This window comes from Microtus ochrogaster, linkage group LG2, assembly GCF_000317375.1.
Source record: "Microtus ochrogaster isolate Prairie Vole_2 linkage group LG2, MicOch1.0, whole genome shotgun sequence".
NCBI lineage: Eukaryota > Metazoa > Chordata > Mammalia > Rodentia > Cricetidae > Microtus > Microtus ochrogaster.
The window spans coordinates 45,771,890-45,784,047 of NC_022028.1; the positions used below are offsets into that span (position 1 = coordinate 45,771,890).

Consider the following 12,158-nt stretch of genomic DNA (forward strand, 5'->3'; position numbering starts at 1 on the left):
AGTCTAGGCTGATCCAGGCTACCCAGTGAGACTGTCTCAAAAATATTATTTTTGCAGCAGAGTTTCAACGTGTTTTCAGGCCTGAAACTCAGCTTCCCAAGTGTTGGGACCAGAGGCAGGGACCACTACGTTCTAACTGATCTTCAGAGGGACCCCTCTGATGGCAACAAGGACTTTCTCCAAATGCATCACGGCGGGGTCACAAGCGAAATTCATTTCTCGGGTTCATAGTTCTACAGGATGGCTGAGCAGATTGGGGTGAGAGTGGCCTTCCCATGCTGGAACCTCCCTGGGACACAGGTTGCCATGGCTTCCGACATGACCCTTCGCTTTGCGTGACAAGAGCAGGGGAAAGAGCCTAGAGGGGTGCTAATGGGTTTCATGGGCTTGCACCGGAAATATCCTGTCTAGACCTGCGACCATCCCAGGTACAAGGGAGGCTGGGAAATGTAGTACAGTGCCCGGCTAGGTCTGTAAGTGTAGGCTGCTGAGGCAGGAGCAGGCATCCACTCAGGCTCCCTTCTCTGATGCTGGCCCTCAAGAACTCAGCTGGTGCCAGGCACCTCCTGCTGCTTCTTGGCTCGCCAGGGCCACACATGCTACACTAACCACCTCTTCTTCCTAGTGGCACTGAACGTGAGGACAGGGTCCTCTAAAGCAAGCTCCGTAGAAACCTGCCAGTCCTCACCCGCTGACTCTCAGACATTACGGAGCTTTTCAAGGGAACCATCTTGGTAGGAGAGGAAGGATCGAACACCCTTCTGCTGTGTTTGTTCCCAATTGTTCTTAGCCAGTGACTGGCCCTAGTTTTTCAAATTCCCAGGTCTGGGGGACAGAAGAAAAGCAGGCACTTTCCTCTGCTTCAGCCACCAGAGTCTGCAGTGACACTGTTGTTTCTGTGACTATCGCTGGGTATACCCACATAACCTCACTGTTCTGGCTTCTGTTGGTTCCTGGGCCCATCAAACCAGGAACACACATCTCCTTTTGTCTGTCTAGAAGCAATGCTAGAATCCTGCAGGTGATTTGCTGGCTCCTATTGGCACACCTGATTCTCCCATCACCTGTTCCTAAGCCCCCGATTACTGTCTAACCATTGCCCGTGGATACAAGAGCTGGAGGGCTCAGCATGGGGTTCAGAGAGCTGGATATTCTTACTCCAACCAGGGGTAGGCTGTCTGCAAATTTCCCGCGTTGCCCTCCTGCAAACCCTGGGGCTGGTGTTAGAGAAACACCTGGCTGAGCCCAAGGCCCTGCGATGCTCCGAGGGTCTTCACTTCTGGTACCTTCCGTCTTCCTACAGGCTGAGCAGTACCTGGTTTCTCTGGACCCCTAGGGAAGTCCCTGTCATGTGACGGGGCTTCCCAATCCAGCCTGTCCTTGGGGCTAAGAACAACATCCGTTTGGGACCAGAGCACCCATTTTTATTCTTTAGATGCCTCACCATGCATATAGGCTGGCCCCAAACTTATGAGCTCAGGCAATCTCCTGTTTTAGTCTCCGGAGTAGCTGAGACTATAGGCATGTTGCCACAGTCAGCTTAGAGCTCCTGGGGTCCTGGGGTAGAGACCTCCTAGAATGTTCTGATGGGCCTGCAGCTACTCCCCCATGGGACTCCCCACTCCCACATGAACAGACCCTAGGCAAGAAGCTAACCTCTCACTCACTGGCTGGCCGGGCTTAGCTTGGCTCAGCAACCCTCCTGGGAACTCAGGCAGTGGGAGGCAAGCCCTACTTTACCTCATCTGTGAGAGGAAAGTTCCAGACCGACAGCCAAGACAGAAACCCTCAGTCCTACCCTACCCTGAGCTGCAAACCTAAAGAAAGAGAAAAATAAAGCAGTGTGTGTGGGGGGGGGGGGGAAGGAGGGGAAGTCAGAACCTAGGAAGCTGCCTCCTCCTCTGGCATTCAGGTGCTCCATCCTCCAAGCCTGGAGGTCCCAGGTGTTCACACACAGCGCGTCCCATCATGCAGTTCCTTCTGGAAACTCAGAGGGACCCGCCCTTGCCACTCAGTTCTTCCATTTCTGGCCAGGACTTCTGGCTATGGGGAAAGGTTAAGTGGAAAGGTCGGACTCCTCTTCAGCCAGTATCAGCTGGACAAACCTGTACAACCTTTCTGAGATTTCTGAGTCTGGGAGATGACATGGGGTGTGCAGGAGCCTTGGCTGGAGTGTGAACAAGTTAGCAAGGGGCTGTCATCCTCATCCCTAACCACCTAAGATCAGGTGCCACCAGCATTAAGTGCTCCTGCCCTCTTCTGCCCTCTTGTGGCTGCCCCTGGAATTGCAGCACACTAAGTCCCATATGGGATTCTCCAGCAGTAGGTGGAGAGCTCTGCCCCACTTTTTGTCTGAGACGTAAGGTACAATTCTGAGTCCACCCTACTTTGTCCAGGCCCCTCGCCACACTCATTCAAACAAAGGAGAACTTTGGGCTTGTCCTTCTTCTGGCGACTGATCTGTTTCCACGGCAATTCTCTTCAGGACTAGGTAGGTCTGGAACGAATAAAAGAGGCTTAGTTCTGTGCCTAGCTTCTGGACATCTCTGGCTGGAGGAGCATGGGTTCTAGTTATCTGAGAACTTAGGCATGGCGCTTACAGTGACGGCACCTGGGCAGGGTTTGGAGCTCAGGCCAAGCTTGTGCTCGGCGTGTTAGGGAACACCAAGGGTAGCGTGTTTGCCCTTCCTGAAGCACAGTAGCTCATGAACGGTAGAGGAACCAGTGTCACTATGGCCAGCGCTCGAGGGTGATGTGCGAGAACCTGTCTGGAGAGGAGGTAGGGCTTGGCGGAGGGCACCTGTCTCACCCACCTCCCAATATGACAGACAGCCCTGCTGAGCCTTTTGCAAGCATTGACCTTTTTGCTGGTTCCAGTGATGCTTCTTAATCCTCCTTGCACATGGAAAAGCTTGGGGGAGACTACGTCAGGGGAAGCAGGAGCGGCGGAAGCAGGCGGGGTTCAGCCTGATGTTATTAGTGGGTGACCTCCCAGGCAACTACGGAACAGTTGGTGAAGCACAGGCAGACGCACACGGGGAAGAGGTAACACGAGCTTGTTTTCTTCTTGTACAGGCAGGGAAGGGTGTTCCTGAGTACGCAACAGAAGAGGTAGGAGTGCAAGCCTGCTGAGCTAAGGGTGTCTCTCTTTGTCTGGAGGGCTCGCTCTCTCTGCTCAGGCCCTGAGGCCTCTCCTCACTGTGGGACTGGGCCTACTGGGCTCTCCAGTTGGGTCATGGTGCAGTAGCCAAGGGAGCTCGGTTCTGGGGGCCCTCACAGGACGGGCAGGCAGTCTATCAGGCTCTGGGGAGTGAGGGACTTGTGAGCTTCCAATGCAGGACCTTCCAATTTGGGCTTGGGACCTGGGCACTCCAGCTCTAGGACAGGGCAAGAAGATCCCTCAAGTCCGAGAAACCAGAGCCATAACCATTAGCAGAGTTCAGGTTACTGATGGAGGATTGGGGGGTGGGGGTTTCAGGAGTTGGCATATCTGGCATCGTGTCTCCCTCAGTCAGGACAGGCTAGTCACAGGTTTGGGGTCCGCAGCATTGAAGGCACAGATAGTAGATGTGGGAATCAGGACTAGGGTACATGTGACTGGGGCTGCTCCTGCGAGGCTGGGTCTTGGCGGCCATGATGCTGTCCACTAAGAGTGCTCCTGTGTCAGGGCTGTGAACTCCACATGGCCCTGTAACGGATATGGGTTTAAAGTGGCACATGGGTCCCACCAACTGCTTCTAGGGCCTAAGAAAGCTAGAGGGACGGAGGTGGGGGTTCTTAAGTGATGTCCTCCCGCGGGTGGAACCTTACATGCTGTTCTTCCTGCGGCGGTGCAGCAACACATAGATGATAGAAATCAGGGCCACGATGGCCAGGCCTCCGAAGATGATACTCAGCAGCACTGTGTAGCTTCGTCCTGGCAGAGATGAGAGTAGCAGACAGTGGTCAAGGAGACACAGGTGTGCAGAGGCCAGATGGCTCACAGGAGGGGCATCTCACCTGGCTGACACTCTGGGGTAGGTGTGGACCAGGTACCATCAGCTCGGCATTTGCTGGTCTCGGACCCTACCAAGCTGTAGCCACTGTGGCAGCTGAAACGGACGGTGGAGTTCACCAGATACTTCAAGCCTTCCTTGTGCCCATTCGAGGGTGGGGGTAGCCAGCCGCAGGACACCACTGGGATAGGGGTAGAGCACCAAGGACAGGCCTGAGCTGCTGGCCACTGAGCGGGGCCTGACAACCTGAGGGGTCCACCCCTTGACCCCCTTGCCACCCCGTACCAGGTTGTAGGCTCCCCAGACGTTCTTGGTGCAGTCGGAGGGCCGTCCGTGTGGCATTGCCCACACTCATGCTCCCTGTGCTTAGCGCGTCAAGGATGCAGAAGCGGTCCTTCTCACACAGTCTGGACACTTCTTCTACCTGGCTGAGTGTGATCTCGTTGAAGAAGAGTGGTCTGAAGTTGGGGTCGTGCTTGGGTTGGTTCAAGAATTTGGAGACCAGAAATGAAGAGTCATAGGTGAACAAGGAAGAGGTGTTGGGAACAGCCCCTGGGGAGACAGGCGGCAGTCTTGTGTGGGCACAGTTCCCTGCCACTGCCAAGTTTCTCTCCTTGATCCGTTGTCACCCTGTCCGATCCCCTCTCACCCTCCCTGCCCTGTGTATCCCCCCCCCCTTCCCCGGGGTCACTCACAGTTGGCTCCAAACTGGAACACCTGCTGATCGCTGGCATCCGGGGGCAGGACCTGCTCATCACGCAGGGTGAAGTCATCTTTGGGGTTATCATTGAGTGTTCCCAGGAGACCACGGGTGTGGGTCAGGAACTTCTCAGGCAGCAGGACGGTCACACTCAGAAAATGACCTTGTACGCTGACCTCAAGGCCAGCCCCCGATGACAACATGATTGACACCTTATCCTCAGAGGCCACTGACAGGAACATGCCTGGCCATAAGTAGATATGGGTTATGGTTGCCCTCTTGGCTCCTGTGCTCTGCCCCCCAACCCTTGTCACAGCACCAGGGTAAGGTAGAGGGTACTTAGAGAAAAAAGGAGGATGTACCCAGGACTAGCTACTGACTCTGGCCACCATTCCCATCTCACAGCTGCAAGCATCCAGACTGCAGGTGGCTGGCCCCAAGGCCATCCCTGCAGGGATTTCCCCTTCTCCATGCTGAGGCTACATGTTTGGGGCTAATCCCCAACGTGACTACAACAGCCTGGCCTGCTGTGGCTCTTCTTGAAGGTCTTTTGGATGCTCTCACCCATCCCCCGTAGGAGCCATTTCATGGTTCAACTCTGGTGTAACGCAGCCTGGTGGTAAGGGGGACGGATGCCACTGCTGTGGCTCCTGGCTGCCACTTCCAACCCGTCTTAGCCCGTGTTCTTAAATCTGTAGGGCCGGCTGGTGCCTTTGCAGTGGGTTTTGAAAATGGAGCAAGGGGCCACAGCAGCAGGTGAGTGCCATCATCGTAGTCTTTAGGCTTCTGTGGGCTGTGTGGGCTACGTGCTAGTGACTGGCCTTTCAGGGCTCTGAGCAGGCCCTATAGTTTTGACAGGCATTCCCATGCATATGAAGGTATGAGAAGAGACCTCGGGCTGAGCAACTGCTCCCTTTGGCCTAAGAGAGTCACAGGCAGGGCAAGGATCACCCAACCTGTGACCATCGTGACTTCTCCAAGGCCCGAGAAACCTTTGCTTTTGTATTTGAGCCCCAGAGTCTACCACCTCTTGTGGCAGGATGAGGGACAGCATGACAGCCATGGGTAATCCCTGCATCGGGCTTGGCCACTCACCCTTGAGGTCCATCCAATTCTGTTCAGTGAAACTGAGGGCTTTCTGGTTCAACAACACTTCCAGGGCCTGAGGACTGCCAGCTAACCGCACCTCTACTACATCCGAGTTGCCTTCCTGGACAGCCACTGAAGTCAGTCCCGTGCCACGGGCCTGGGTGCCTAGGTAGTGGGTGCAGAATGGGGTTCTTTTGGTTCCCGTCTACTACCCTGGATGACCCAACAGTGCCACCCCCAAATACAGACCATGGGGCCCTGCCTCACCATTGGGCATTCTCCCGGGCTCGGCCCTTCCCTGCACCCTCAGGTCAGTCAGTCTCGCCTCCAACAGCACATACTCGCCGCTCCCGCTGAATGAGAAGCTGGTGCCATCGAAAGTGACAAAGTGGGGGTCCCCAAAGGCAGAGGCTGAGGTGAAGTCAGAGGGTCAGGTAAATTTCCTGGGCCTCTTCCACCCAGGCGTGACCCTCCCTCTGCGATCAGGTTCCCAGGCCCACACCCACCCAGGCGTGACCCTCCCTCTGCGATCAGGTCCCTAGGCCCACACCCACCCAGGCGCGGAGGTCTGTAGGTACGGCAGTCACTGGAGGGCCGCCGCTTCATGTAGCGGGGACACTCAGGTGCCCAGAGACAACAGTAATAGAAGCTGATGACATCGTAGAGCCAATGGGACATGCCCGGCACACGGGGAGGGGTGCGGTATGGAGGTGCACCCCAGTCATGGCCGCGGTCAGGGGTGCTGCCGCTCGTCGAGTCTGAGGTCAGGAGTTGTGTGCCTGCTGCCGTATAGCAGCACTGCTGGCCTGAGCCATACCTGGGGCTAGGGTAAGAGCAAGTCAGGGGCCATGCTGGCAACGTCCCCGGATCCCTGCCCATCCCTTATCCCTAATCGGGTAGCTCACCTGGCCTGCACGGAGCGCACACAGTGTACAGCCCCTGGGTGGTAGGTGCAAACGCTGCCTTGCTCAATGTCACAGCCGTAGTCCGTCTGCAGAGTACCCAGGAGCTATCACCTGGGCTCTGCATTCCCTCCTCCCTGAGGACCAACCCCAAGGAGACCTTCAGATCCCACCCTACCTCCTGGTGGCCTCTGTCTACCTCAGTCAGGGAGATTGGCTCCGCCTGTCCTCCTCCCGCTTTCTGGGGGGCCCTAATAGGTTCAGGGGCTTACAAAGAAGCGGCCAGAGTCAGCCCTGGCCTGGGCCAGAGTGCAGGGGCAGTCTGGCAGCTCCGTCAGGAAGTTGGGCAGCTGATCTTCCAGTGCCTCCCAGGCTAGGCATTGTTCACGGGCCCAGGTTACAGAGTCTGCCCGGAAGTCGTCCCCCAGGTGCCAGGCCAGTGCATGATCATTGGTCCAGAGCGCCAGCACATCCCTGAGGGAGAAATGATGCAGCGGCTAGGGGACGGGCTGCTAAGCACCGGACCCCCGGGTTTTCCTCGGCAAACTCTGCGGTCTGCAGGCGATGATCCCGGCGTATCGTCTGCCGAGGCCCTTACTGTTGCCCAGGATAGTTCTTGCTGCTGCTGATCCTCAGAGCTCCCACTTTCCACTTCTGGTGCTCAGGAGATGCGGGCTTTGGGGTGAAAGTAAAGACGCCGGAATTGGGGGTGTTTCCAGTCAGAGTGTACAGATAGGACCACTTTGCTGTCCAGTCCTCTGAGTAGGGTTTTCCTAGAGGAAGAGGAGACCATGATCAGCCCTCCCGTGGCCCCTTCCTTGCCTCAGTTTCTGGAACTGACGGCCTGACTGATAGGCAGAAAGCAAATGGATAGAAAGACAGTCCCTGTGGTTGGACATGCTCTCATGCTTCAGCAGGGTCCCCAGCTTGGGTGACCAGTGGGGACACTCTTGAATCACTGGCTCTGATCCATGCCAGGCTCAGAGGTGACAGAGTGGAGGTGGTTGCTTCTGTCTTCAATATATACTAGCTACTCAAAGGTCACAGTATCCAACACTCTTGCTGGATCTGGGGTCCACCACGCATGCCGGAAGGGACTGTTCTTCTCTTCACCTAGGTGCAAAACCCTCCTCCTCTGCCACGCTGGCCTCAAATCTCTTCTGACTCTCCATTTGCAAACTGCTTCCCATGCCCCTGCCTCCGACCCCACCTGGGACTCATTGTCTCCTAGCTGAGGATCTGAAGTTCCCAACACCTCTACCGGCCCTTGGCAGGCCCCACCTGTCTCCTCGTAGCCCCACAGCTCAATGGTGACGGTTGGCGTGGGCAGCACGGAGGTGTTCCAGGTGAGGCTGAGGTTCCCAGTGGTGTTGGAAGTGCCGTAATATTGCCAGCGGGTCTCGTTCACCAGCTGGCTCTTCTCAGACTCGGAGACTTTGTAGGGATGGGCTGCGCAGGGTGATGAATGAGAGGGGACTTGATGGCACACGAGACCCGGAGGATGCTGAGAACCTCTCAATAACAAACACTGAAAGCAGCTAGGTGACAGTCTCCCTCAGGGTCTCTCGGTGGGAAGACACCATGACCAGGAGAGATGAAGGCCTGGCCTGCAGAGCTGATGACCCAAGCCAGATTCCAGCTCTCATTTGGCCCTTCCTCAGCCCCTTGCTGAGGGACCATCGGGAGCCAAGTCTAGGCCTGAACCATCTTGATGGGGACCCCACAGCTCCAACTCCTTGTGGGCTGGGCCTCTGGCCTAGATGCCATGGGTGGAGTAACGACAGAAGCCCTCACCCAAGGGACTGGTTCAGCCAGAGGGACGGGTAGGCAGACTGGGTGTAGTATCAGTATACATGGATTAACGTTGGGGAAAGTCCCCTAGCATGGGCTGCGGATGGGAACCAGGGCCCACGGGAGGGTGGGGTCTATGGGCTTAGAGCCTAGACCAGCTTGGCAGAGTGAGGGCTCACCAGCTAGCCAAGTGCCTGCACGAGGGAAGGAACGGCCGTTGTCCAGTGAGACGGTGAAGGGAATGTGGCCACTTTCATAGAGCAAGGGTGATATACAGTGTACTCGGGTCAAATTGTCGATATAGCCAAGGGTCTCAATACTGTCCTTAAACCTGAGGGAAAGAGATAGTAGAGTCAGCCTGAGCCAACAGCTCAGAAGACTTATAATGCTCCTCAGGGAATGGATTATCCTAGGTGTTCCTTTATCTTCCTATGTGCCCTTGGTCCCAGAGTGCTACCTCCAGCTCCCCCTTACACATGTGGGGTTGAGAGTGTGGGAGCCCCGATGACCCAGCTGCTTAGGTCCCCCTACCTGCAAATGACGCCATCAGTAGAGCCAGGCCACTCCAAATGCTGCACCATGAAGTCTTTGCCACCCATCATGGAGCCCGAGGTGGGTGAAATCTCTAGGCAGTAGTCCAGAAAGTCTTCACAACAGGTGCCGAGGCCCGAGCAGGTCGGATGACAAGAGCAGAGTCCATCCTGTTCCCCACAGCGCAGGGAGCAGCTACTCTGGGCACCTGGAGAAGAAACTCTCGCGTATTGGGGTCAATTACCCTACACACAGGGCCTGTGTACCCTGGAGTCCAGGAGAAGCCTCAGTGGATGTTGACCAGGAATTGCTCTGGCTACCAAATGACACAGTGGAAAGCCGTTGGTTCATCTTAGTACATAGCCACCAAGAGTCCCATTCAAGGTCCAGGAGGGAATGGTGTCTAGGTTGAGCTTTTCCCATCTTTTTCTGGGGGTAGGGTAACAGTTGAATCCCAGAGAGCCCCACCCTCTGCAAAGGCAGCCAGGACACTCCCTTTTAGGGGACAGGAGGAACATTCCAGTGAGGATTCCAGCACAATGTAGTTTGGGTGTATACCACAGGCATTGTGGACATCCTGTTCAGGCCTTCCGCTGTGGGCTGTGGAGACCTGTGGCAGGGCTAGATTTCAGCCCCAGGGTTGCAAGGCCAAGACCGGGGTGGAGTGTTAAGTTCTCAGGCCAGAGCCCATCTCCCAGCAGGCTCTTGCCAGGCCCTTGATGAAGGAGGTCCATCAAGAGCCAGGCCCAGGCCTCAGCCACCAGCCCCACTTCACTAAGTGGAGTGTTTGCACACCAAGAGCAGCAATAAATATTTATTGGCTAAGGACTCAATGACTGCAAGGGGTGTGGGAAGATGCTTCAAGATGCCAGGAGATAAAAATATCAAAAGGGCGGTGACACTTTCCTGTGATGGAAGATAGGGGGGGGGGGCTGCGACCTGGTAACTCCCAGCTCAGCTCAGGGAGAGGCTGAGGCAGGGGACTGTGGGCTAGTAACTCCCAGCTCGGGTCAACCTTCTCGCTAGACTTTCTTGATTCAGCTGATAGGGACCAGCACAGGGACAGACAGAGGCTGGAGCTCCGTATGTGATCACACCCTTCACTGGGGCTGGGAGTGCAGGCCAAGGACTCTCGGGTCTCCCGCTTCCTTCCTAGACCACGTTCTTAAGTGTCCAGGGAGTGCAGGATGAGCTTGAGTCAGACCTCCCATCTCTACCAGAAATGTCTAGAAGCAGAAGCCTCAGAATTTCTTCCCAGTACTCCCCAGTACAGCCACAGATGGACTGCCAGATGGACAGACGCTGAACCCAGAGGGGTGTCTGCTTAGGGCCTGCCTGCCTGATCAGGCAGATAAACAGGGAGAGCTCAGAGGGCAGAGTGGGGCATACCTGCTGTGGACTTGGGGCCTGGGATGGTCACCAGCAGCATCAAAATCCAAGGCAGGAGGGCCAGCTTCATGGTGCGTCCTGGGTGTGCAACCAGCAGCAGGCAGCACAGAGGCTCAGATTGCAGGACGGGATCCCTCTCTGCTGGCCTGGCTCCGCCTACCGGCCCCGCCCAGCGTTCTGCGGCACCACTCCTCCCCTTCCCTCCCCCCCTCCTCTCAAAGTCCACAGGTGCCCTTAGAGACCAACAGCCTGATCTGCCTAGCTAGCACATTCTTGTTCCATCGGCACAGCCTTGGGACCCTGTGTGCGCATGAGGGGCTGGAGTGAGCAGGCATCAAGACCTTTGGCACGTGAGAAGCCAGCTGGCGGACGCTGCGAAGCAGCTCAGACCCTGGGTCACACAGTCCAGTTTGTGTGCGAGGCTTCTGCAGGGTGGTAACTTAGTCCTGGTCCCTTCAGGACAGACGCAGGCCTCTGCTTTCCTTAGGGAGGTGTTGCTAATGCCCACTCAGCCTGACGGAGGTGGAGCGGGACTTAATCTTCTTGGCATGCAAGGTGCTTGGCATGGACTTGAGACTGGGTCACTTGTGATTCACAGCAGGCTTTAGAGGAGCCCAGGGCCCTAATGCTGCCATTCGGCGAGCTAACATACCCTGTTCTGGGTTCTTGAAGCTTCTGTAGAGAAGGAGCCGGATGGAGGCCCTCTCGTGGCTCCTGGTAGTCCTTGATGCCAGGGTAGCTCATGAAGGCCCCCAAGCTTGGGCTTGTTACAGGAGAGGGAAGCTGCTGTTTCTCAATGCAGACACATTGACTAGCCTCAGGGGAGGAGGAGGTAGGCAGGTTGGCCAACAAGCCGAAGTCTTCTGGTCTGGTTGGTGATCCTTCTCTGCTCCTGGGTCTCCGCCAGCCCATTGTTTCAGGCCTTGTCCCTTCTTAGTCAGGGCTGGAGCTCACCTGTGGATCTCCCTTGAGTGAGGAAACCTGTGGTCAGGAGCAGAGCCAAGCTGCTCCTAAGGTGACCGTGTCCCCACAATACCTGCCAACGCCACAGGTCTATGTGGTGAGAAGTCTCTCAAGGCCTTCACGCTTACCTTCCAAAGCAGGAAGAGAAGCTGTGTGCACACAGGTCCTGTGGCAGAGAGCAGCCTGTGCCAGTGTTGCGGGCCCAGGCCTGATATAGGTAGGCACAGAGGCTTGGTTGAGTGCCTGCTGTCCCTGATTTCTTGGCTCTCCAGAGGGCTGGTTGTATGAGGACTCAACTTGGGCCTCCATGTTTCTAGCTCCAAAGGGTCTGGACTAGGGATCTAGGTCTGGTTGAGTTTCTTCCTTCTCAACTGAGGGCATGTGCCCAGTCCACGAAGGCACAAAAGGGTACCTCATCTCCATTCTGGCCTCGAGCTTTCAAGGAAAGAAAAATAGGGCCCTAAAGTGCTGTGGGTGACAGCCATGACAGGCAGGTATGGGCCCCCAGAACCTCAGTATCTCCAAAATGAATGGCATGGAGCCCGGGAAAGGGGAAGGGCCAGAATCATGACTCTGATCTGGTGTGGTCTTAAAAGTTAACTTTTAGCCCAGTGCTGTGGTACACACTTGCAACCTTGGTCAGGAGGCTGATGCTAGGCCTGCCTGGGCTTCACAGTCTCAGGGCTTCAATCTGGTCTCTCTCCCCGGATCTTCCATTTTTACTCTGCTTGCATGTATGTGCACATGTGTGCAGCACCTGTGGAAGCCAGACGGGAGCACTGGATCTCCTGGAACTGG

The 12,158-nt window shown here is 56.1% G+C and overlaps 1 protein-coding gene across 1 annotated transcript; it reads right to left on the minus strand.

Moving 5' to 3' along the window:
• Positions 1 to 3,433: 3,433 nt before the first annotated feature.
• On the minus strand, positions 3,434 to 10,533 carry Susd2 (sushi domain containing 2). Its single transcript, XM_005360196.1, has 15 exons — positions 10,398 to 10,533; positions 9,009 to 9,216; positions 8,657 to 8,808; positions 7,968 to 8,135; positions 7,285 to 7,459; positions 6,959 to 7,160; positions 6,690 to 6,775; positions 6,339 to 6,607; positions 6,052 to 6,195; positions 5,791 to 5,949; positions 4,691 to 4,939; positions 4,281 to 4,547; positions 4,000 to 4,176; positions 3,811 to 3,916; positions 3,434 to 3,688 (listed from the first exon to the last, which is right to left on the minus strand). The coding sequence occupies exons 1-15, from the start codon at positions 10,465 to 10,467 to the stop codon at positions 3,664 to 3,666; spliced, it is 2,457 nt and encodes an 818-aa protein (XP_005360253.1). The 5' UTR covers positions 10,468 to 10,533; the 3' UTR covers positions 3,434 to 3,663.
• Positions 10,534 to 12,158: the final 1,625 nt, after the last annotated feature.

Bases quoted from the DNA above. Each gene is read 5' to 3' on its own strand.
- Susd2 (XM_005360196.1), bottom strand. From the start codon at position 10,467: ATGAAGCTGGCCCTCCTGCCTTGGATTTTGATGCTGCTGGTGACCATC. The intron at 7,161-7,284 runs GTAAGGGCCTCG...TTTCTCCCTCAG, and splicing joins AAGAACTATCCTGGGCAACA to GGATGTGCTGGCGCTCTGGA. The intron at 6,608-6,689 runs GTGAGCTACCCG...CTCTTACCCTAG, and splicing joins GTGCGCTCCGTGCAGGCCAG to CCCCAGGTATGGCTCAGGCC.